Genomic DNA, 24,150 nt, shown 5'->3' with positions numbered 1-24,150 from the left:
GACCTTAAGGGTCGTGAGGCCGCAGACGGTGAGGGGGAGCAGGGGTCTGCCGAATTTCAAATTAAGGCTTTGGAGGTGGCATTGGAAATCAAGGCCTAGTAGCAGGGCAGCGCAGAGGTGCGGGAGGACGTAGAGCCTGAAGTTGCTGAACTCTATGATGCCTTGAACGGTGAGGGTCGCGACCCAGTACCCCCAGATTTCCACGGAATGGGATCCGGAGGACAGGGAGATTTTCTGGGAGACGGGGAGTACCGGGAGGGAGCAGTGCCTTACCATAGCCGGGTGGATGAAACTCTCTGTGCTCCCGGACTCAAAGAGGCAGGTCATCTCGTGCCCGTTGATCTTCACCGTCGTCGTAGCGGTCGCGAGGTTGCGGGGCCGAGACTGATCCAGGGTGATGGAGGCGAGCTGCAGGAGATGTTGGGAGGTCCCGGGTTGATCAGCGGTGGCGGAGGATCAGCGGGCAGCGAACGGCCAGATGAGCAGGAGTCCGGAGGCGCGGTCCAAAATGGCACCGAAGATGGCGGCGCCCACAGGGCGCACATGGCGGGCGGCATCAAAGATGGCGGTGCCCACGGGCCACACGTGGCTTGTGGTGGGAAAGATGGCGGCGCCTCTAGATCACACTTGAGGGGTGTAGCAATGCCAGGCCTGGAAACAGCGGCGACTGACCGGACCTGGCAAACGGCAACGAAGTGGCCCTTCTTCCGGCACCCGTTGCAGGTCGCGCTCCGCGCCAGGCAGCGCTGCCTGGGATGTTTGCTCTGCCCGCAAAAATAACACTTGGGCTCCCCGGAGTTGGCTGGCTGCCGCGCGGCCCAGGCTCGCGCGGTCGGGGGTGTAGGCCTCCAGATTACGGGAGGCCACTTCTAGTGAATTAGCAAGCTGCCTAGTCTCTGCAAGATCGAGTGTACCCCTTTTCTTTTTTTTAATGTTTCAAATACTTTAATAGGAAAACCTTACTGGAAACAGCATAAGAGGACACACAAATATTTAAAAACAGTGACTAAATACACCAAAAACATCTCTTATAAAAAGTAAAGCAAACAATGGGATCTACTTTATGAAAAATATTAAATTTTATATTTCAGATCCAATAAGAAATTTAAGTTTGTACTATATAAAAAAGAACTCTCAAATGCTGCTGGCATTGTTCAGAAATCAAAAATTGTTTTAAAATATTTTCAAAGCTGCGTTGTTGGAAAATAAAAGAAAAAATCAAATACATAAATCTGCCTGCTCTTTAATTTCACTCTCCCCCCCCGCCCCACACTGAAGATCCACGCAAGAGTAAACGACAACACCCAGATCTTGATTCACGATCCTTCCATCCCTTCTCCCCAGCACCCCCTCCTCATGTTTAAAATAGGTAGAATCTCAGGACCCCCCAATCGATATGTCCCACATCACTCTCGCTTCTCCCCGCAATAGCCCACACCCAACATATTCCACTCTCCACCCCTCCCCCACATCGTGCACTCTCCCTTCCCCTGCTGCGTCCCATTCTCTCTCTCCCACCCCCCGTATCACCCACACCACCCTCCTGAGGAAAAAAATGATAAACTACTACCAGATAGGAAGAATAGACTGATTTTAACTTATTCTTTTATTATTTTTGTGGGGGGCAGGAACGAGGTTAGGAGGTTGAAAAGTTGGGATTAAAAGGGGAAGATTTCAATGCTAGCTCCCCCCACCCCCCACCCCCTGCCCAAGGTAATAGGAGGTTTAAGCACGCTCCCCGTGGATGCGACGAGCTAGCTGTATGTCTTTTGGCATGATCGTCACGCGCTTGGCATGGATAGCGCACAGGTTGGTGTCCTCGAACATTCCCACCAGGTAGGCTTCACTTGCTTCCTGCAAGGCGCCAATGGCAGCACTTTGAAAGCGCAAGTCGGTCTTGAAGTCCTGAGCAATTTCACGGACGAGGCGCTGGAAGGGAAGCTTGCGGATCAGAAGCTCAGTGGACTTCATAGATCATAGATCATAGAATTTACAGTGCAGGGACGTCCGGGTGCGGCGATGACCAGCTGAGTCGCACGTTTCGGCAGCTCCCGGTGGAACGGGCTTTTGGGCTCTTAATAGGAGCCCCATCGGCAATTTTAACGGCAAATAACACTGTGCGGTAATCCAGAAGGGAAGCCCCCTGGACACGGATGGAAAAAAGAGAGGAAAGTAGCCGCATTGCGGTGGATCCTCTAGAGCAGCGGCCAGGAAGGCAGGCACAAAGCAAGGTGGCGTCGGAAGGAGGCAGTTTAATATGGGGCCCTGACCAACAAGAGTTCCTGCGGCGTTGCGTAGATGAACTCAAAAAGGAGATGAAGAAGGAGCTGTTGGCCCCGATATTACAAGCGATTGAGGGGCTAAAGGAGGAGCAAAAGACCCAGGAACAGGAGCTTCGGGTCGTGAAGGCAAAGGCTGCTGAGAATGAGGACGACATACAGGGCCTGGTGGTGAAAACGGAGATCCACGAGGCACAACACAAAAGATGTGTGGAAAGGCTGGAGGTGCTGGAGAATAATGCGAGGAGGAAGAATCTAAGGATTCTTGGTCTTCCCGAAGGTGCAGAAGGGGCGGACGTCGGGGCATATGTGAGCACGATGCTGCACTCGTTAATGGGATCGGAGGCCCCGACGGGTCCGCTGGAGGTGGAGGGAGCCTATTGGGTTATGGCGCGAAGACCGAGGGCTGGAGAAATTCCTCGAGCAATAGTGGTGAGATTTCTCCGATATAAGGACAGAGAGATGGTCCTCAGATGGGCAAAGAAAACTCGGAGCAGTAGGTGGGAGAATGCGGTGATCCGCGTATATCAAGATTGAAGTGCGGAGGTGGCGAGAAGGAGGGCAAGCTTTAATCGGGCCAAGGCGGTGTTGCATAAAAGGAAGGTCAAATTCGGAATGCTGCAACCGGCAAGACTGTGGGTCACACATCTAGGGAAACACCACTACTTCGAAACGGCAGATGAGGCGTGGACATTTATTGTCGAGGAGAAGCTGGAGTGAGCGGGCCAGAAAAAGAACGTTTGGGACAAAAGTGGGGGGGTGAATTTGTGGGATGAAGGGAGGAAAAGGGGGAAGAGAGGACTTCCCAAGTTATTAAACCTGCGACCCTGTAACTTCTCTCTCTTCCCCATGTCGTGGGGGAGGGGGTGAGGGAGGATGAGGAGCTGAGGGTGCCGGCCATTGGGGGCGGGGCCAAAAGGGAAGCGCGGGATGGTAATCATGGCGGGAACAGGGAAGCAGGAAGGAGGGGGCCTCGCACAGTGTGAGCCGAGGTCACGGGGGGAAGCCGAGGTCGGCCAGAGTTTGCTGACTTCTGGGAGCAACATGGGGGGTGCAATTACGCTAGCTTGGGATCTAGCGGGGCGGGGGGGGGTTAACTGGGTTGCTGTTGCTGGGGAGAAGGGGAAGCTGGTATGGAAGGGGGAGGTCGGGGCGGGGGGGCACCGCCTGGGGGGGATACAGCTACGTGGGAACCGGATGAGGAGCTGGATTGAAAAAGGAAATGGCTAGTCGTCAAGGGGGGGGGGGGGGGGTGTAGCGCGCAATGACTTACGAGAGAGACGAATAGAGATGAAGTCGATGAGGCTTTATTAAGCGTGACTTGTTCCCCGCAGTTCAGCAACAGACTGGAGCTGCGGGGAGAAGCCCGGGTTCTTAAGGCGGAGCTAGGGATCAACAGCCAACCAGGACCCGGGATCTGTCAGCCAATAGCATCACGGCTTCACAGTCCCACATGACCCGTAATGCATACTACCACATTCACCCCTTGTTAAAAATGAACCTGGCGGGGTGGTGCTTCGCATGGTGGTAGGGGTTTACAAGGCTGGTCCTGGGAGGAAAACATTTTTTTTTTTTTTTTGGCATGTCCTTTCAATGCCCGACACTGGGCTATGTACAGGGTTTGTGAACTATTTACAATATTCGTAAGAGGAAAAGAACATTCTCGTTACAGTCCAACAACATTCTTGTGTTACACTGATGCCACGAGTCGAGCGGGTGGTCTGGTCTTCCTTGTCGATCGTCTCAACCCCGGTGGTGGTGCAGGTGCTTGTTCCCGCGTTGTCGTCTCCGGGAGCTTTTCGGTGTCTGCTTCTGTTTCACTCCTGGTCGGACATGGGAGGAGGACCGATCCTCCCGGGAAGGGGGCGGTCGCGGGGTGCGCCGGTGGCAGGGAGGGGGTGATCGGTGTCGGGGGGGTGTGCGTGTTGCCGGCGGGCGCCAGGTCTCGCAGGGAGACCGTGTCCTGTCGGCCGTCGGGGTACGCCACGTAGGCGTACTGCGGGTTCGCGTGGAGGAGATGAACCCTCTCGACCAAAAGGTCCGACTTGTGCGCCCGCACATGTTTCCGGAGCAAGATGGGTCCTGGGGCCGCCAGCCAGGTCGGCAGCGACGTTCCGGAGGAGGACTTCCTGGGGAAGACAAGGAGGCGCTCATGAGGCGTTTGGTTAGTGGTGGTACACAGCAGCGACCGGATGGAGTGGAGAGCGTCCGGGAGGACCTCCTGCCACCGTGAAACTGGGAGATCCCTGGACCGTAGGGCCAGTAGGACGGTCTTCCAGACCGTGCCGTTCTCCCTCTCTACTTGCCCGTTCCCCCGGGGGTTGTAGCTGGTCGTCCTGCTCGAGGCTATGCCCTTGCTGAGCAGGAACTGGCGCAGCTCGTCACTCATGAAGGAGGACCCCCTGTCACTATGGATATATGCGGGGCAACCGAACAGTGTGAATATGGTGCTAAGGGCTTTAATAACTGTGGCCGCTGTCATGTCGGGGCAGGGGATGGCGAAAGGGAAACGGGAGTACTCGTCCACCACGTTCAGGAAGTATGTGTTGCGATCGGTGGAGGGGAGGGGCCCTTTGAAATCCAGACTGAGGCGTTCAAAGGGACGGGAAGCCTTGATCAGGTGCGCTCTATCCGGCCTGAAAAAATGCGGTTTGCACTCAGCGCAGATGTGGCAGTTCCTGGTGACTGTATGGACCTCCTCCACAGAGTAGGGGAGGTTGCGGGACTTTATAAAATGGTAGAACCGAGTGACCCCCGGGTGGCAGAGGTCCTCGTGGAGGGTTTGGAGACGGTCTATTTGTGCGTTGGCACATGTGCCGCGGGATAGGGCATCGGACGGCTCGTTCAGCTTTCCGGGATGGTACAAGATCTCGTAGTTGAAGGTGGAGAGCTCGATCCTCCACCTTAAGATCTTGTCATTTTTAATTTTGCCCCGCTGTGCATTATCGAACATGAAAGCTACCGACCGTTGGTCAGTGAGGAGAGTGAATCTCCTGCCGGCCAGGTAATGCCTTCAATGTCGCACAGCTTCCACTATGGCTTGGGCTTCCTTTTCCACTGAGGAGTGGCGAATTTCTGAGGCGTGGAGGGTTCGGGAGAAGAAGGCCACGGATGGATATTAGTGGGCGGGCCTTGTCTGCATACTGAGGGACCCACTGGGCGTAATATGAAAAAAAACCCAGGCAGCGTTTCAGGGCTTTGGAGCAGTGGGGAAGGGGAAATTCCATAAGGGGGCGCATGCGTTCGGGGTCGGGGCCTATTATCCCATTGCGCACTACGTATCCCAGGATGGCCAGCCGGTTTGTGCTAAACACGCACTTGTCCTCATTGTATGTGAGGTTCAAGGCGTTTGCGGTCTGGAGGAATTTTTGGAGGTTGGCGTCGTGGTCCTGCTGATCGTGGCCGCAGATGGTTACGTTGTCGAGATACGGGAATGTGGCCTGCAACCCGTGTTGATCAACCATTCGGTCCATCTCCCGTTGGAAGACCGAGACCCCGTTTGTGACGCCAAATGAGACCCTGAGGAAGTGGTATAGTCGCCCATCTGCCTCGAAGGCTGTGTACTTGCGGTCACTTGGGCGAATGGGGAGCTGGTGATAGGCGGACTTGAGGTCCACAGTGGAGAAGACCTTATATTGGGCAATCCGATTTACCCTGTCGGATATGCGGGGGAGAGGGTACGCATCTAGCTGTGTGTACCTGTTGATGGTCTGGCTATAGTCTATGACCATCCTTTGCTTCTCCCCGGTCTTTACTACTGCCACCTGTGCTCTCCAGGGACTATTGCTGGCCTGGATTATGTCTTCCTTCAGCAACCACTGGACTTCGGACCGGATAAATGTCCGGTGCTGGGCGCTGTACCGTCTGCTCCTAGTGGCGACGGGTTTGTAATCCGGGGTGAGGTTTGCAAACAAGGATGGCGGTTCAACTTTGAGGGTTGCGAGGCCGCAGATAGTGAGTGGGGGTATTGGGCCGCCGAATTGAAACGTTAGGCTCTACAGGTTGCACTGGAAGTCTGTTGCTGAACTGCGGGGAACAAGTCACGCTTAATAAATTGTAGCGCACAATGACTTACGAGAGAGACGAATAGAGATGAAGTCGATGAGGCTTTATTAAGCGTGACTTGTTCCCCGCAGTTCAGCAACAGACTGGAGCTGCGGGGAGAAGTCCGGGTTCTTATACTCTGCCTTCAGGGCGGAGCTAGGGATCAACAGCCAACCAGGACCCGGGATCTGTCAGCCAATAGCACCACGGCTTAACAGTCCCACATGACCCCTAATGCATACTACCACAGGGGGTAAAGAGCCCCCCAACCCGGTTGATCACGTGGAATGTGAGAGGGCTGAACGGGCCGAGTAAGAGGGCACGGGTACTCGCACACCGAAAGAAACTTAAGGCAGATGTGGTTATGCTTCAGGAGACGCATCTGAAGCTGATAGACCAGGTTAGACTTCGCAAAGGATGGGTGGGGCAGGTGTTTCATTCGGGGCTAGATGCAAAAAACAGGGGGGTGGCCATACTAGTGGGTAAGCGGGTAATGTTTGAGGCAAAGACTATAGTGGCGGATAGTGGGGGCAGATACGTGATGGTGAGTGGCAAACTGCAAGGGGAGGCGGTGGTATTAGTGAACGTGTATGCCCCGAACTGGGATGATGCCAATTTTATGAGGCGTATGTTAGGACGAATCCCGGACCTAGAAGTGGGGAAGTTGGTAATGGGTGGAGACTTTAATACGGTGCTGGACCCAGGGCTGGACAGATCGAGGTCCAGGACCGGAAGGAGGCCGGCTGCAGCTAGGGTGCTTAAGGATTTTATGGAGCAGATGGGAGGAGTAGATCCCTGGAGATTTAGTAGACCTAGGAGTGAGGAGTTTTCGTTTTTCTCCTATGTACACAAAGTATTTTCACGAATAGATTTTTTTGTTTTGGGAAGAGCACTGATCCCAAAGGTGACGGGGACGGAATACACGGCTATAGCCATTTCGGATCATGCTCCACACTGGGTGGACCTGGAGATAGGGGAAGAAAAACAACAGCTTCCACCCTGGAGAATGGACATGGGATTATTGGCAGATGAGGGGGTGTGTTTAAGGGTGAGGGGGTGTATTGAAAGGTACTGGGGAGGTACAGGTGGGAGTGGTCTGGGAGGCACTGAAGGCAGTGGTTAGAGGGGAGCTGATATCTATTAGGGCACAAAAAGGAAAGCAGGAGGGTAGGGAAAGGGAGCGGTTGTTGAAAGAACTTCTGAGGGTGGACAGACAATACGCGGAGGCACCGGAGGAGGGACTGTACAGGGAAAGGCAAAGGCTACATGTAGAATTTGACTTGTTGACTACGGGTAATGCAGAGGCACAATGGAGGAAGGCACAGGGTGTACAGTACGAATATGGGGAGAAGGCGAGTAGGTTGTTGGCCCACCAACTGAGGAAAAGGGGAGCAGCGAGGGAGATAGGGGGGGTGAGAGATGAGGAGGGAGAGATGGAGCGGAGAGAGTGAATGGAGTGTTCAAGGCATTTTATGAAAGATTATATGAAGCGCAGCCCCCGGACGGGAAGGAGAGAATGATGTGCTTTCTGGATCAGCTGGAATTTCCTAAGGTGGAGGAGCAGGAGAGAGTGGGGATGGGAGCACAGATTGAGACGGAGGAAGTAGTGAAAGGGATTGGGAGCATGCAGGCGGGGAAGGCCCCGGGACCAGACGGATTCCCAGTTGAATTCTATAAGAAATATTTGGACTTGCTGGCCCCGCTACTGATGAGAACCTTTAATGAGGCGAGGGAAAGGGGCCAGCTGCCCCCGACTATGTCAGAGGCAACGATATCGCTCCTCCTAAAGAAGGAAAAAGACCCGCTGCACTGCGGGTCATACAGGCCCGTTTCCCTCCTGAATGTGGATGCTAAGATTCTGGCCAAGGTAATGGCAATGAGGATAGAGGATTGTGTCCCGGGGGTGGTCCATGAGGACCAAACTGGGTTTGTGAAGGGGAGACAGCTAAATACAAATATACGGAGGCTGCTAGGGGTAATGATGATGCCCCCACCAGAGGGGGAAGCGGAGATAGTGGTGGCGATGGATGCCGAGAAAGCATTTGAGAGAGTGGAGTGGGATTATTTGTGGGAGGTGTTGAGGAGATTTGGCTTTGGGGACGGGTATATCAGGTGGGTACAGTTGCTGTATAGGGCCCCGATGGCGAGCGTGGTCACGAATGGACGGGGGTCTGACTATTTTCAGCTCCATAGAGGGACGAGGCAGGGATGTCCTCTGTCCCCTTTATTGTTTGCATTGGCGATTGAACCCCTGGCCATAGCACTGAGGGGTTCCAGGAAGTGGAGGGGAGTACTTAGGGGGGGAGAAGAACACCGGGTATCTCTGTATGCGGATGATTTGTTGCTATATGTGGCGGACCCGGCGGAGGGGATGCCACAGATAATGCGGATACTTGGGGAGTTTGGGGATTTTTCAGGGTATAAACTGAACATGGGGAAGGCGGTGGTATTAGTGATTAGTTATTTGTGGTGCATCCGGAGGAGCAGAGCAGAGAGATAGAGGATTTACCATTGAGGAAGGTAACAAGGGACTTCCGGTACCTGGGGATCCAGATAGCCAAGAATTGGGGTACATTACATAGGCTCAATTTAACACGGTTGGTGGAACAGATGGAGGAGGATTTCAAGAGATGGGACATGGTGTCCCTGTCATTGGCAGGTAGGGTGCAGGCGGTTAGAATGGTGGTCCTCCCGAGTTCCAGTGCCTCCCGGTGGTGATCACGAAGGCTTTTTTCAAAAGAATTGAGAAGAGCATTATGAGTTTTGTGTGGGCTGGGAAGACACCGAGAGTGAGGCGGGGATTCTTGCAGCGTAGTAGGGACGGGGGGGGGGGGGCTGGCACTACGAGCCTAAGTGAGTACTACTGGGCCGCCAATGTTTCAATGGTGTGTAAGTGGATGGGAGAAGGGGAGGGAGCGGCGTGGAAGAGATTGGAGAGGGCGTCCTGCAGGGGGACTAGCCTGCAAGCAATGGTGACGGCGCCGTTGCCGTTCTCACCAAAGAAATACACCACAAGCCCGGTGGTGGTGGCTACATTGAAAATTTGGGGGCAGTGGAGACGGCATCGGGGAGGGACGGGAGCTTCGGTGCGGTCCCTGATAAGAAACAACCATAGGTTCGTTCCGGGGAGAATGGATGGGGGATTTGGAGCATGGCAAAGAGCTGGGGTAGTACAACTAAGAGATCTATTTGTAGATGGGACGTTTGCGAGTCTGGGAGCGCTGACGGAGAAATATGGGTTGCCCCAAGGGAATGCATTTCGGTATATGCAATTGAGGGCTTTCGCAAGGCAACAGGTGAGGGAATTCCCGCAGCTCCCGACGCAGGAAGTGCAGGATAGAGTGATCTCAGAGACATGGGTGGGGGACGGTAAGGTGGCGGACATATACAGGGAGATGAGGGACGAGGGGGAGATCATGGTAGATGATCTGAAAGGGAAATGGGAAGAAGAACTGGGGGAGGAGATTGAGGAGGGGCTGTGGGCTGATGCCCGACGTAGGGTAAACTCATCGTCCTCGTGTGCCAGGCTAAGCCTGATACAATTTAAGGTGCTACACAGGGCGCATATGACTGGAGCACGGCTTAGTAAGTTTTTGGGGGTAGAGGATAGGTGTGCGAGATGCTTGAGAGGCCCAGCGAATCACACCCACATGTTTTAGTCATGCCCGGCACTACAGGGATTCTGGGTGGGGGTGGCAAAGGTGCTTTCGAAGGTGGTGGGGGTCCGGGTCGAACCAAGCTGGGGGTTGGCTATATTTGGGGTTGCAGAAGAGCCGGGAGTGCAGGAGGCGAGAGAGGCTGACGTGTTGGCCTTTGCGTCCCTTGTAGCCCGGCGCAGGATATTGTTTTTTTTAAAATATGTTTTATTGAAATTTTTTTCCCAAACAACAATTTTTCCCCTCTTACAAAGCAAACGCAACAATAACAATACAGAAATTTTTAACAACACACAAGTAACAAAACCCCTTTATCTTTGACCTAAACTAAACTAACCCCCCCCCCCTTCCCCCTGGGTTGATGCTGCTGGTTATCTGTCTTCCCTCTAACGTTCCCCTAGGTAGTCGAGAAATGGCTGCCACCGCCTGGTGAACCCTTGAGCCGATCCTCTCAGGGCAAACTTTATCTGCTCCAGTTTAATGAACCCCGCCATATCATTTACCCAGGCCTCCAGTCCGGGGGGTTTTGCCTCCTTCCACATGAGTAGGATCCTGCGCCGGGCTACTAGGGACGCAAAGGCCACAACGTCGGCCTCTTTCGCCTCCTGCACTCCCGGCTCTTCTGCAACTCCAAATAGAGCTAACCTCCAGCCTGGTTTGACCCGGGCCTTCACCACCCGCGAAATCACTCCCGTCACTCCCTTCCAATACCCTTCCAGTGCCGGGCACGCCCAAAACATATGTGCGTGGTTTGCCGGGCTCCCGCCACACCTCCCACATTTGTCCTCCACTCCAAAGAACCTGCTCAATCTTGCTCCCGTTATGTGTGCTCTATGTAGCACCTTAAATTGAATCAGGCTAAGCCTGGCGCATGAGGAAGAGGAATTTACCCTGCTTAGGGCATCAGCCCACATACCCTCCTCTATCTCCTCCCCTAGGTCTTCTTCCCACTTTCCTTTTAGTTCGCCCACCGATTCCTCCCCCTCTTCCCTCATCTCTCGGTAAATCTCTGACACCTTGCCCTCTCCGACCCACACCCCTGAAAGCACCCTGTCCTGTATCCCCTGTGTCGGGAGCAACGGAAATTCCCTCACCTGTTGTCTAGTAAACGCCCTCACCTGCATATATCTCAAGAAATTTCCCCGGGGCAACTTATACTTTTCCTCCAATGCTCCCAAGCTCGCAAAAGTCCCATCTATAAATAAATCTCCCACCCTCCTAATTCCCAACTGGTACCAGCTCCGAAATCCTCCATCCATTCTTCCTGGGGCGAACCTATGGTTGTTCCTGATTGGAGACCCCACCAGGGCTCCCCGCACCCCTCTCTGTCGCCTCCACTGTCCCCAGATATTCAATGTTGCCGCCACCACCGGGTTCGTGGTAAACATTTTAGGTGAGATCGGTAGCGGCGCCGTCACCAGCGCCTCTAAACTCGTCCCTTTACAGGACTTTCTCTCCAGTCTTTTCCACGCCGCTCCCTCACCCTCCATCATCCATTTACGTATCATTGCCACATTGGCGGCCCAATAATAATCGCCCAAGTTCGGTAGTGCCAATCCTCCTCTGTCCCTACTACGCTGAAGGAACCCCCTCCTTACTCTCGGAACTTTCCCTGCCCACACGAAGCTCGTGATGCTCCTGTCTATTTTATTAAAAAAGGTCTTGGTGATTCGTATAGGGAGACATTGAAATACAAATAAGAACCTCGGGAGGACCATCATCTTAATTGCTTGCACCCGGCCCGCCAGCGATAGAGGCTGCATGTCCCACCTCTTGAAGTCCTCCTCCATTTGTTCCACCAACCGTGTCAGATTAAGTCTGTGCAAGGTTCCCCAGCTCCTAGCGATCTGAATCCCCAGGTATCGGAAGTTTCTTTCCACTTTCCTTAGAGGCAAGCCTTCTATCTCCCTACTCTGGTCCCCTGGATGTATCACAAATAATTCACTCTTCCCCATGTTTAGCCTATACCCCGAGAAATCCCCGAACCCCCTCAAAATTCGCATAACCTCTATCATCCCCCCCGCTGGGTCCGACACGTATAACAATAGGTCATCCGCGTATAACGAGACTCGGTGTTCTTCTCCCCCTCTAATCACCCCTCTCCATTTCCTGGAGTCTCTCAACGCCATGGCCAGAGGTTCAATTGCCAACGCGAACAACAATGGAGACAGCGGGCATCCCTGTCTTGTTCCCCTATATAGTCGGAAATACTCCGATCTATGTCGACCTGTAACTAAGGTTGCCGTTGGAGCCCCATAAAGAAGTCTAACCCAGCTAATAAACCTGTTCCCAAACCCAAACCTCCTTAACACTTCCCATAAATACTCCCACTCGACCCTATCAAATGCCTTCTCTGCGTCCATTGCCGCCACTATCTCTGCCTCCCCCTCCACTGGGGGCATCATTATCACCCCTAATAGTCGTCGCACGTTAACATTCAGTTGTCTCCCTTTTACGAACCCTGTCTGGTCTTCGTGCACCACCCCCGGGACACAGTCCTCTATCCTCGATGCCAGTACCTTTGCCAGCAATTTGGTGTCCACGTTCAAGAGTGAAATAGGTCTATAGGACCCGCACTGTAACGGATCTTTGTCCCTCTTCAAAATTAGCGATATCGTCGCCTCCGACATCGTCGGGGGTAGAGTCCCCCCTTCCCTGGCCTCATTGAACGTCCTCGCCATCAACGGGGCCAACAAGTCCACATATTTTCTGTAATACTCCACCGGGAACCCGTCTGGTCCTGGGGCCTTCCCTGCTTGCATGCTTCCCAGTCCCTTAATAACCTCGTCCACCCCAATCGGTGCCCCCAGGCCTACCACCCCCCGCTCCTCCACTTTCGGGAACCTCAATTGGTCCAGGAACTGCCGCATCCCCTCCTCTCCCTCTGGGGGATGAGACCTATACAGTTCCTCATAGAAGGTCTTGAACACCTCATTTATCTTTCCTGCCCTTCGCACCGTGTCTCCCCTTTCGTCTCTAATTCCTCCTATCTCCCTCGCTGCTGCCCTCTTTCGCAATTGATGAGCCAACAGGCGACTAGCCTTTTCCCCATATTCATACCTCCTCCCCTGTGCCTTCCTCCACAGTACCTCCGCCTTTCTGGTGGTCAGAAGGTCAAATTCCGTCTGGAGTCGTCTCCTCTCCCTGTACAATTCCTCCTCCGGGGTCTCTGCAAATTCCCTATCCACCCTTAAAATCTCCCCCAGTAATCTTTCCCTTTCCTTGGCCTCTGTTTTCCTTTTGTGGGCCCCAATGGAGATCAGCTCTCCTCTGACCACCGCTTTTAGTGCTTCCCATACCACTCCCACAGGGACCTCGCCGTCGCCATTGACCTCCAGGTATCTCTCAATACACCCCCGCACTCTTGCACACACTCCCTCATCCGCTATCAGTCCCACATCTAATCGCCAGAGTGTTCTCTGCTCCCTTTCCTCTCCTAATTCCAGGTCCACCCAATGTGGGGCATGATCCGAAACCGCTATGGCTGAGTACTCAGCTTCTTCCACCCTAGAGATCAACGACCTTCCCAAAACAAAAAAATCTATCTGGGAGTACACTTTATGGACATGGGAGAAGGAAAACTTCCTAGCCCTAGGTCTAAGAAATCACCATGGATCCACTCCCCCCATTTGGTCCATAAACCCCTTAAGTACCTTGGCCACTGCTGGCCTTCTTCCGGTCCTTGAGCTGGATCTATCTAGACCCGGGTCCAGCACCGTATTAAAGTCCCCTCCTAAAATCAAGTTTCCTACCTCCAGGTCCGGTATACGCCCCAGCATCCGTCTCATAAATCGCGCATCGTCCCAGTTTGGGGCATACACATTAACCAACACGACCTCCATTCCCTCCAGCCTGCCACTCACCATTACATATCTACCTCCGCTATCTGCTACGATGTTCTTTGCTTCAAATGCTACCCATTTCCCCACCAAAATGGCCACCCCTCTATTCTTTGCGTCCAGTCCTGAGTGGAACACCTGTCCCACCCATCCTTTCCTTAGCCTAACTTGGTCCGCCACCTTTAGGTGCGTCTCTTGGAGCATAACCACGTCTGCCCTTAGTCCTTTCAAATGCGCGAGCACTCGGGCCCTTTTTATCGGTCCGTTCAGGCCTCTCACGTTCCACGTGATCAGCCTCACTAGGGGGCTACCTGCCCCCCTCCCGTGTCGACTAGCCATTACCTTCTCTAGGCCAGTCCTATATCCCGCCTCCGCGCTCCCGCTCGCTCCCCCAGCGTCGCACACCATCCCCGCCCACCCACTCTTTAGCCATTTCCTTTTGGATTTCCGCAGCAGCAACCCAGTTGTTCCTCCCCCCTCCCTCCCCCCCTCCCCGCTAGATCTCTTTCTAGCATGATTGCTCCCCCCATATTACGTCCGTAAGTCAGCTGACTTCAACTGACCCCGGCTACTCCTGCTCACTCCTCGACCCCCCGTGTGGGGAACTCCCATCCGCCTTGCGCCTGTCTTCCCGCCTTATTCTTTCTGGCGCGGGAACATCCCTTTACCTGACCCGCCTCTTATGGCGCAGCTCCCTTTCCCCTCCCTCTCCCCTTCCCCATTCTCCAACTATGTCCCGTCTTTCCCCCCTCACCGGCGCCCACATTTCCCCAATGTCTCCCCCCTTCCCAATTTACTTCTCAATTAACTTCAACCATAACATTAACAATAACATTTCCTGCAGCATCAGTCCCTCAGTTCCGATCCAATTTCTCTTCTTTGATGAAGGTCCATGCTTCCTCCGCCGTCTCGAAATAATGGTGTCTCTCCTGATACGTGACCCATAGTCTTGCCGGCTGCAGCATCCCGAACTTCACCTTCCTTTTATGCAACACCTCTTTGGCTCGGTTGAAGCTCGCCCTCCTTCTCGCCACCTCCGCACTCCAATCCTGCTATACCCGTAGCACTGCATTCTCCCATCTGCTACTCCGCACCTTTTTAGCCCATCTCAGGACCTCTTCTCTATCCTTAAGGCGGTAAAATCGCACGATTATCGCCCTGGGTGGTTCTCCCGCTTTTGGTCTTCTCGCCGGAATCCGATTTGCCCACTCCACCTCCAAGGGGCCCGTAGGGGCCTCAGGACCCATCAGTGAGCTCAGCATCGTACTTGCGTACGCTCCACAGTCCACTCCTTCCACACCCTCAGGGAGACCCAGTATCCGAAGTTTCTTCCTTCGCGCTCCATTTTCTAGGGTTTTGATCCTTTCAGTACACTTTTTATGAAGTGCCTCGTGCGTCTGTGTCTTAACCGCCAGGCCCAGGATCTCGTCCTCAATATCTGTCACCTTCTGCTCCACCACGCGGAGCTCTGTCTCCTGGGTCTTTAATGTCTCCTTGAGCCCCTCAATTGCCTGTAGCAACGGGGTCAGCACCTCCCTCTTCAGCAGCTCCACGCACCGTCTCACAATTTCATCCTGCTCAGGCCCCCATGTTGCCTGCGCTTTCTCCGCCGCCATCTTGTACTTCTCTCTTTCTGACCCTTTGGTCGACGATTCCTCGCGCTGCAGCCGCCGCCGCCGGTTTTTTCCCTCCTTCGTTTGGGGGGGGACTCCCTTCTCACACACCCCACACCGGGTTGCGTCGTCTAAAAATTCCCCGTTGGGGCTCTTAAAAGAGCCCGAAGGTCCGTCGGAGCTGGAGCCGCCGAAGCGTGCGGCTAGCTAGGCATCACCGCAACCGGAAGTCCCTTCAGTGGCCTTGATGAGGTCTTTTCACAGTTGTTCCCTCTGCTGCTAGAATTCACCTTTGATACAGGCCCTCAGGTCAGCTTGCAGCTTTAAGCTTGCCCTTCCCCCGCCTGCATGCTGGAAGAGGCCCTGTTTATCCTGCAGTTGCCCCAAAATTTTTACTGTTTCTGCCGTGTCTGGCAACCCAGAGACATACCCTTCGGGGGCGGGGGAGGAGGAATCGGACGGACTCTCAGGGATGTTATTGTATATGTATAGTTATTTGGTATATGTAATTGTATATTGGATTGTTGGATTGTATTTTTGGAGAGTATTTATTTTGGACAAGGCAGTTGCCATTTAGTTTTGTTTTTTTGTTTTTGTTTATATATTACTTATTTATTTGTTTAAAACTGGCCACGGTTATTTATATTGCTTTATTGTTGTGTAAAAGAAACACTACGTACGTATTGTTATGTTTGGCCAAAAAACTTGAATAAAATATATTTTTTTTTAAAAAGAATTTACAGTGCAGAAGGAGGCCATTCGGCCCATCGGGTCTGCACCGGCTCTTGGAAAGAGCACCCTACCCAAGGTCCACACCTCCACCATATCCCCATAACCTAGTAACCCCACCCAACACTAAGGCCAATTTTGGACATTAAGGGCAATTTATCATGGTCAATCCACCTAACCCGCACATCTTTGGCCTGTGGGAGGAAACCGGAGCACCCGGAGGAAACCCACGCACATACGGGGAGGATGTGCAGACTCCGCACAGACAGTAACCCAAGCCGGAATCGAATCTGGGACCCTGGAGCTGTGAAGCAATTGTGCTATCCACAATGCTACCGTGCTGCCCACTTCTGGTAGCGTCTGACTTCTCGGAGGGCCACAGTACCTGGGCGGTAACGATGAGACTTCTTCACACCGCCGGTGGACGGTGCACTCTTACGGGCAGCTTTTGTTGCCAGCAGTTTCCTTGGTGCTTTGCCACCAGTAGATTTACGGGCAGTTTGCTTGGTACGAGCCATCTTCCTTCCTTCCGAGTTGTCCTAGGGCCTTAAAGTTTGTTACAGTAGCTCCAGCCTTCACAAAGAGCTGGATCGAGCGTACCCCCTTTCAATAGTCGCTGGCGAATGTACGTAGACTTCATGCCCGTGACGTAAGCGTCTCTGATTAATAGTTCGGTGTGTTGGACTGCCGAAACTGCCTGGCAGTTACAGTTCTTGCCAAGAATCTGTAGGGCCTGCAAGAAATCGTCCACAGTCTCCCCTGGGAGTTGCCGTCTCGTGGCCAGGAGGTGCCTGGCGTACACTTGATTCACCGACTTAATGTAATGTCCTTTCAGTAGCATCATCGCTTCTGTGTAGGTGGGCGCATCCCGGATAAGGGGAAAAATTTCAGGGCTCACCCGTGAGTAGAGGACTTGGAGCATCTGCGGGTCCGAGAGTTCTTCAGTGGCTGCCCTGAGGTAGCCTTCAAAGCGGGCTAGCCAGTGATCGAAGGCGGACGTGGCGTTGGCTGCGTGAGGGCTCAGCTGCAGGCGATCAGGCTTGATTAGGAAGTCTGTCTTTGCAAAATCTTGTGCAATAAATTGATGTACCGTCAATTACCACGAGACGAGAATGGTGAAACAATTGAGGCTTTATTGCTCAAGATGTTGTGTCTCCTGCAGCTGGAACCAGAATGGGAGCAGCGCAGGAGAGCATACACTTTTATACGCCGCCTGCTGGGAGGAGCTAGCAGGCAGGGATTTACCACTGTACCTGTAATAGAGTAGCAGTACCGTAATACATGCAATGTGTTACTAGTGGTGTTTACCACACAGCGCAAATAAAAAATAAAAATAAAAAAAATAGCAGGGCTCTGTGCAAGCTGCCAGAAGTCACATATGGAATGTCCAGTCAACTACACACCAGAGTCGCTAGGCACAAAACATGCAGTCGTACAATAACTGTCAGCTCGCAGGCAAATCATCACTGTTCCAAATCGCACACTCCAAGCAGCTGCAGAACAGTCTTCCAAACACAACTCCGCATTCACGACCAGAATGACGTTCCAAAAGGGCGGCGACCACCTCGAGAATGGACTCCCCAGTGGACCACTCTGCCAGCAGTACGAAACAACGACGGACGAAACGCCAAGCACCCAACACCAGACGTTGCTCAGAAGGTACTGCATCCGGTGCTGCGGGACATGTCAGACTCCAGATCACTCCCAATGGACACACTTCACAAGCCTGCAGCAAAATCCCGAGCTGGCGCTCGCCTTCCATGACATTACAGGCTCCGAAAGAAAAACACAACAAAAAAAAACAAAACTCTGTACCGTAGTCCACACGTTAAAAAAAAAATTCCGGGGAGGTAGCTCAGCCAAACAAGCTGTGGTGATACACCACTGTACTTCCCTACTATTGTACATTGTATATAATAGTTGTGTGTAACGTGGCCCTGTAATACTGTGTATTGTACTGTAGCTCTGTAGAGGTTCGGTCACCGGTAGGTAACCCGACCTGGCCACGGAGAGCTCCGCCTTAGCCACTCCCCCAGGAGTTAAGTATAAGAACCCACTTCTGGGACCGGCCCCATTCTGTCTGGGGTCGTCTGTGTCGGGTAAGCCTCCCATGTAGTATATTAAAGCCTTAGTTAAAGTCTCACATGTCTTTGTGGTTCTTGACGCTTAGTGCATCAATTTAATATACTACAGTTATAATGGAGGCTGCTCTGAAACCCGACAAGCTCTCGCTCGACCCCCACGCTCCACGCGCGGATCACCTTTTCAACTGCTGGCTCCGGTGTTTCGAGGCCTACCTGGAAGCATCCTCCGCCTTCGCCAAAACGGACGCCTACCGACTCAACCTCCTGTGCTCACGGCTCGACTACGGGCTTTTCGACCTCATCACGGGAACAACGACCTACGCCGATGCCATCGTGAAGCTCAAAAGCCGGTATGCACGAACTGTTAATTCTATTTACGCCCGTCACCGCCTCGCCTCCCGGCACCAGCAGCCGGGTGAACCCCTATCCGTGTTCGTTCGGGACCTCCGTGCCCTCGCGCTCACCTGCAACGCGCCAGCAGTCTCCGCTGAGCAGAACACTGAGGCCCTGGCACTTGATGCATTTGTAGCCGGCATCGCTTCCGTCCCAATTCGCCAACTCCTACTGGCACAAACTACCTTGACTCTGGACACGGCAGTCACTATGGCAGAGGCCCAACAGGCAGCCTACAACAATACTGCGTCCTACACGCCTGCACAAACTTCCTATACGCCTGCCCACGCTCCCTACGTGGCCGCTACCTCCCAGCAACAACCCCTGCAAGCCCACCCAGCCACACCAGCAGTAAAAATAATGCCTGGGCCCCAGTGTTACTTTTGTGGCCAGGCAAAACACCCCAGGAAACGCTGCCCTGCTAGAGATGCTACCTGTTCAGCCTGTGGCAAGAAAGGCCACTTTGCAAACGTCTGCCGCTCCACTGCTGCCTCGGGGTCCAACGCCGCGGCCTGCTACTCCGGGGTGCCGCCATCCTCCGTTCCCGGCTCGCTGTTCGACATGTGCGACGCAAGGGCGCCGCCATCTTTGATCATCCCCGGCCCGGCTCCCTTCACTTCTGGTCCGCTGCACGTCACTTCCGGTCCGCCGAACGTCACTTCCGGTCCGCCGCTGATCGTCGCTTCCGTGTCCGCCCCTTCGCCGATCGTCACTTCCGGTCCTGGGCACTCGACCTCTGGCCCCCTCTCCACGTGGTCTGCATGGGCGCAGCCCGGAACACCGACTTACGTCACTTCCGGTCCACCGCCGATCGTCACTTCTGGTCCTGCGCACTCGACCGAAATGCTGCAAACAAAGGAGATGCAGCCAGCAACAGCAACAGCAACCTGGCCTCCAACAGCTGGCCGCTGCTGTTTTCCCCTGATAGGCTATTTCCCCTGACAGTATCCAAAGGGGTATACCTGTTCGAGAGGGGGACAACCACAGGGGATTCATGCACTGACTGCCTGCCCTTTCTGGTGGTCACCCATTTCTCTGCCTGCACCTTGGGTGTGACCACGTTTATATAACATTGTCGAGAAATCACCCTTTAAAATACTAAGGAAATAAGCAGTGCCTCCGTTGTGCACAATTTTGCCATCTTCTCACAGGGTGACAACATCTGTGTTCCCATCACTGCCTCTCTATGAGTGCACTTGCTGTTGTTTCAGTCAGCTAACCTGGTCTGCTGCCGTCCATGCCAAGGTGATGCAGTTTGAACCAGGTCAGGTAAGCCCTGAGCTGCTCGAGGTTATTCTGCAAAGCCTTGTGTAATTTTTCCCAGTGACAGTCAACCATCTTCCACCAGCCGTGCTACAGTCAATGGGGTAACACTGTATAGGAGAACTCAGTCAGGCAAAGGTACCTGCAATACCAGGGATGGGAATTGAACTTACAGGGGTATTCAGTATTTAGGAAGGAGCTTCTGAGTCATGTATGGCTCCTGCGAAATACACCACAATAGAGGTCCCAACTCATGTGGAACTTCAGTTCTGTGAGTGGGCTGTTGCTCATACTACTGCTCTAGCTCCTGTTGGTGCTGCTGCCGGACATCTTGATCCTCACCTGAGGTCTAATGTAATGTAAGTGGCACCTTCACAGATCTGATAGACCATGGTGCAAAGCAGTACTTCAAATCTCCAAAGTGTGTAAAATAACCTCTCAGCTTAATAATAATAATCGCTTATTGTCACAAGTAGGCTTCAATGAAGTTACTGAGAAAAGCCCCTAGTCGCCACATTCCGGCGCCTATTCAGGGAGGCCGGTACAGGAATTGAACCCGCGCTGCTGGCATTGTTCTGCATTACAAGCCAGCTGTTTAGCCCACTGTGCTAAACCAGCCTCTAAGTAATGTGATTTTACAGAACCAGGTAAGAAAGCACATGTGATCACAAAGCAATATACTTTCTAAGCCCCCTGAAGCATTGTTAGCAACACAAAAAGGACATGGCGCCCATACACTTTAAATAATTGGCTGCGTATTCTAAAAAAAGATGCCTGTCATAGTTTCAGCTCCCTTGATTGCTGCTGTGTTTTTGCCTTATTTCCACTGGAGAGTTCCAGGAAGCCTGGGAACCCTTGGATACAAATTTAATGTGCAAATCAACCAAAACTACATCATTCTAATCAAGCAATTACTGGAATGCAACCTAATGTGGAGGCCATTGAGTTACAACTAGCTTCATGACACATTTGGATTTTTGTTCAACCACCAGCAGCCAAGCACCTATGTTAAAACTGCCCATGGCTCCCCATACCCCTGCAACTGGTTACTCCTTTACCACCAACATTTTAAACTATTTGTGAAAAAACTTGGCAAATCTGATTGAAGCTTTGATTTCTTTACTTTTTCTGTTTCAATTGAGCCCTTGAATAAAGGGCAGAGGTAGATTAAAGTACAGGTCAATAGTAGTTGGTTCAATCGGTCTAAGATTCCTGGTCGCAAAATATAAACTGCAAGATAGTGCACATTAACCATTTGTAGATTGATCACTTATGAGTCCAAGAAATAAGTCTGTTGCACAACTGTATCGTAAAGTTATGGCAAGTGGAGTATATTATATACATAAGGTTGATTTTCTGTTTGTACTCTCAACTCCATTGCTCCACATTCAGAGAATGCAAACATATAATCAGTCTGATAATCTCTGCACTAAATTTATATGTTGGACCAGAATAGAATAAGACTGTCAGAATAATTAAAAATATTCAAATAATTAGAATAGTAAGTAATATAACAAAAGGAATGATTTAAGCCTGAGTTCTTTCTTAAAGAATGCTATCGTACCTTGAGTAATACCACTGTTTTTAACTTCTGGTTCAACAACTTGTATCGTGTCATCTTCCAGATAAAAGTAAATCTTGCATTTTCTTATTCGGTACTGCTCTTCTCTTCTTTCATGAACACTTTCTTGAAAATAGGCTTTAAAACAAAGCACCTGTTGGACAATTCATATGGTTACTGACGTTTTCTGAATCTAAAGCCGCCAGATTGTGTTTTCCTTCATACTGAGACAGGGGCGTGTTGACAATCAGTGGCACACAATGAAATATTTTTGTTCTTTTTACAGCCATTTTCAGAATCAAATACACCTAATAGATAGGTTGTGGTGAGGTGTAAAACATCTTCCACACCAATCCAGTAACATGCAGATCTGGAAAAACAGTCAGAACGGATACAAGACACGGTTTAAACAAAAGGTACCTTTGGGGAAATTTGGGGTTCTTACATTTAAATTTGGGTAACGGGATTCTAAATTTGGGGTTCTTAAATTTGGGGGAACGGGATTCCTGACTAAGTATGGTAACTGTTTAAAATATAAGTTAACTTACAGAAACTTTTAATTCCGGAGCAAGTGAATTTTACTCAAGGTGAAGGGCAAGGAACCCAGAGGTAAAGGTCGGAGCAACCTCAGAAAACAGGTAAGTAATTATTGTTTATAAGTTTTCCATACAATAAGGAACAGAGCTAAAAGTAAAATCCAGTATTAGTGAAATTGACAGGGTAAGAAGTAAGTGATCACAGGGTGTAGATTCAAAGAAGATAAACCGCATGCTGATAACTGTTGTAACTAACCCATGTATTATGTATAGAAAGCACTACCTGTGTCCCTAAGCAAAGGACAGTGTCTGTCTCAAAACCTTGCCTTGGACTGGCTGTTAAGAGGAGAAATCTCCCACGCGAAGGTCAGGATTTGAAGTAGGAATTGAGACACAAGGGCACTTGGAGTGAAGGACATGGGTGGTGGAAATCGCGTAACCAAAAAGACCCTGTAGTGGCGAACGCAGGGTCGAAAAAGGGTTACTAACTTACAGGGGCTTTGCTGACAAGTACAGTGTTGTGGTGAGGAATAGAAGATCGATCCCCTCTGACCAAAAGTCCACGTTTTATGCGGCAATCCTTACGGGGACCCGTGAATTTTGTGTCACAACTCTGTTCGTCTATGTGGAACACCGTCTGAATAGCAGGTGGCCAGGGGGCCAATGGATCAGCCTTGTTAGGTGCAGGCGGTGGCCAAGCGGGAGGTGCTGGAAGGTGTCTGATTCGGGGTGATCCCCGGGCGTATACCCTACTAGGACATCGATAAGCCAAGCGTGAGGTGCCAGGAATAGTGGGGGGTACAGGGGCGAGGAGACCCACTGTGACCTTTCTATTTTCTGCACTAGACCCTATTCATTTTGGTCTCAAAATATGGGCAGCTTTATGGTGTGAAACTAATGAGAAAAGGGCTGTAACTGTTAAAACATATTTACTTGGGTTCTGTTAATAGAACAATAATATATTCTGAATATATATTGGTTTCCTCGCCAATTTTCTCCCTTTCAATCTCGACTTAACAATAACAACTTACATTTATAAATGTGCTTTTAATGCAAAAATAAATCTTAAGGTACTTCCGAGGCAAGTAAAAGAATGAGAGATCTGGACGAATAACCATGTTCCATGGGGCTGGACAATGGAGGGGGGCAAGTGACTGCACTGAAGGCTACACTTATGCTGAGAGGAATATAAGGAAGAAAATGGACTTCATGACTGTTTCACAATGTGTAGGTGCAAACATAATTGGAGGTAATCAAAAATGATTCATGTGGAGGCAGGGATTCTGTTGCTGTTGAAAACCCTTCAGTATTTCGCTCAATAGTAATTATTCACTATAAAGTGTTAGATTGTGTAATGTACATCAAAGGCATTGTAGGTACAGAGCAAGAAATTTCAGGGAAAGTTTCGTGAGGGCCACGAAGAATCCAGCACGAGTTTGTAGAACAGAAAGAACTTTATTTACAATAACATATATATATATATTTATATACATACACACACAACAGCAGCAGTAACTCCCTTGCTGCTCACTCCTCTCTAGCTGGTTCCATACTGGCCAGCTTTATATATGCAGGGACCTGCTAATGATTTCTCCGCCTCCCCTCATTGGGGAAGCTCATACTCACTAAGGATTGTGAAGCCCCCAGCCAGTGATAAGCAGGCAGGTTATAACATCCCTCCCCCCCAAAGTCCAAGGAATCCACCAAAGACACTGGCAAAGGAGGGCGTCGGACTCGTTTTGCCGCAGGCCGGACACCATTTGCACGAGACGCTGGATCGGGCAGCGTGTTACGAGACGGAGAACGGCGCTTCCGTGATGAACGACGTAACGGTTGTACATCCACGGCCCATGGGCCCGAGGATTCCCCCTCTGAGGCCTCCGGTGTCTCCATCTCGGAGTCGGAGTCCAAAGCCTCTGTCATCTCGGCGTCCCTATCTCCACATCGTTCTGCAACGACCTGTGCAGGCTTTGAGTGCGGCGCCAGAGGAAGATCGTTAGGAACACCCTCCACTGTATCTGGTCTCTGCGGCTGTAGAAGTGAGCTCCGGGGGCAGGGAATCTTTGGAAGAGGCGGGCTTCTGGACCGAACATGGTCGACATGCTTGTGCTGGAGACGGCCTTGGGCTTGCGCCTGGTAAGAAATCGGGCCCG

General features: G+C 51.8%; 2 protein-coding genes across 4 annotated transcripts in view; both read right to left on the bottom strand.

Moving 5' to 3' along the window:
- The window catches only part of efhc2 (EF-hand domain (C-terminal) containing 2), a 232,602-nt gene that overhangs the window by 178,868 nt on the left and 29,584 nt on the right, over positions 1-24,150 (bottom strand). For all 3 annotated transcript variants that reach the window (XM_072513842.1, XM_072513841.1, XM_072513843.1), the window contains exon 3: positions 21,465-21,615. In XM_072513842.1, coding sequence (XP_072369943.1) covers positions 21,465-21,615 — 151 coding nt within the window. The remainder of the gene's footprint in view (positions 1-21,464; positions 21,616-24,150) is intronic.
- On the bottom strand, positions 1,589-16,728 carry LOC140427953 (histone H3.3A-like). Its single transcript, XM_072513840.1, has 3 exons — positions 16,509-16,728; position 16,458; positions 1,589-1,965 (listed from the first exon to the last, which is right to left on the bottom strand). The coding sequence occupies exons 1-3, from the start codon at positions 16,676-16,678 to the stop codon at positions 1,726-1,728; spliced, it is 411 nt and encodes a 136-aa protein (XP_072369941.1). The 5' UTR covers positions 16,679-16,728; the 3' UTR covers positions 1,589-1,725.

The sequence above is a fragment of the Scyliorhinus torazame genome, chromosome 8 (genome assembly GCF_047496885.1).
Source record: "Scyliorhinus torazame isolate Kashiwa2021f chromosome 8, sScyTor2.1, whole genome shotgun sequence".
NCBI classification, from domain to species: Eukaryota; Metazoa; Chordata; class Chondrichthyes; order Carcharhiniformes; family Scyliorhinidae; genus Scyliorhinus; species Scyliorhinus torazame.
This window is presented reverse-complemented; position numbering and strand designations above follow the sequence as displayed.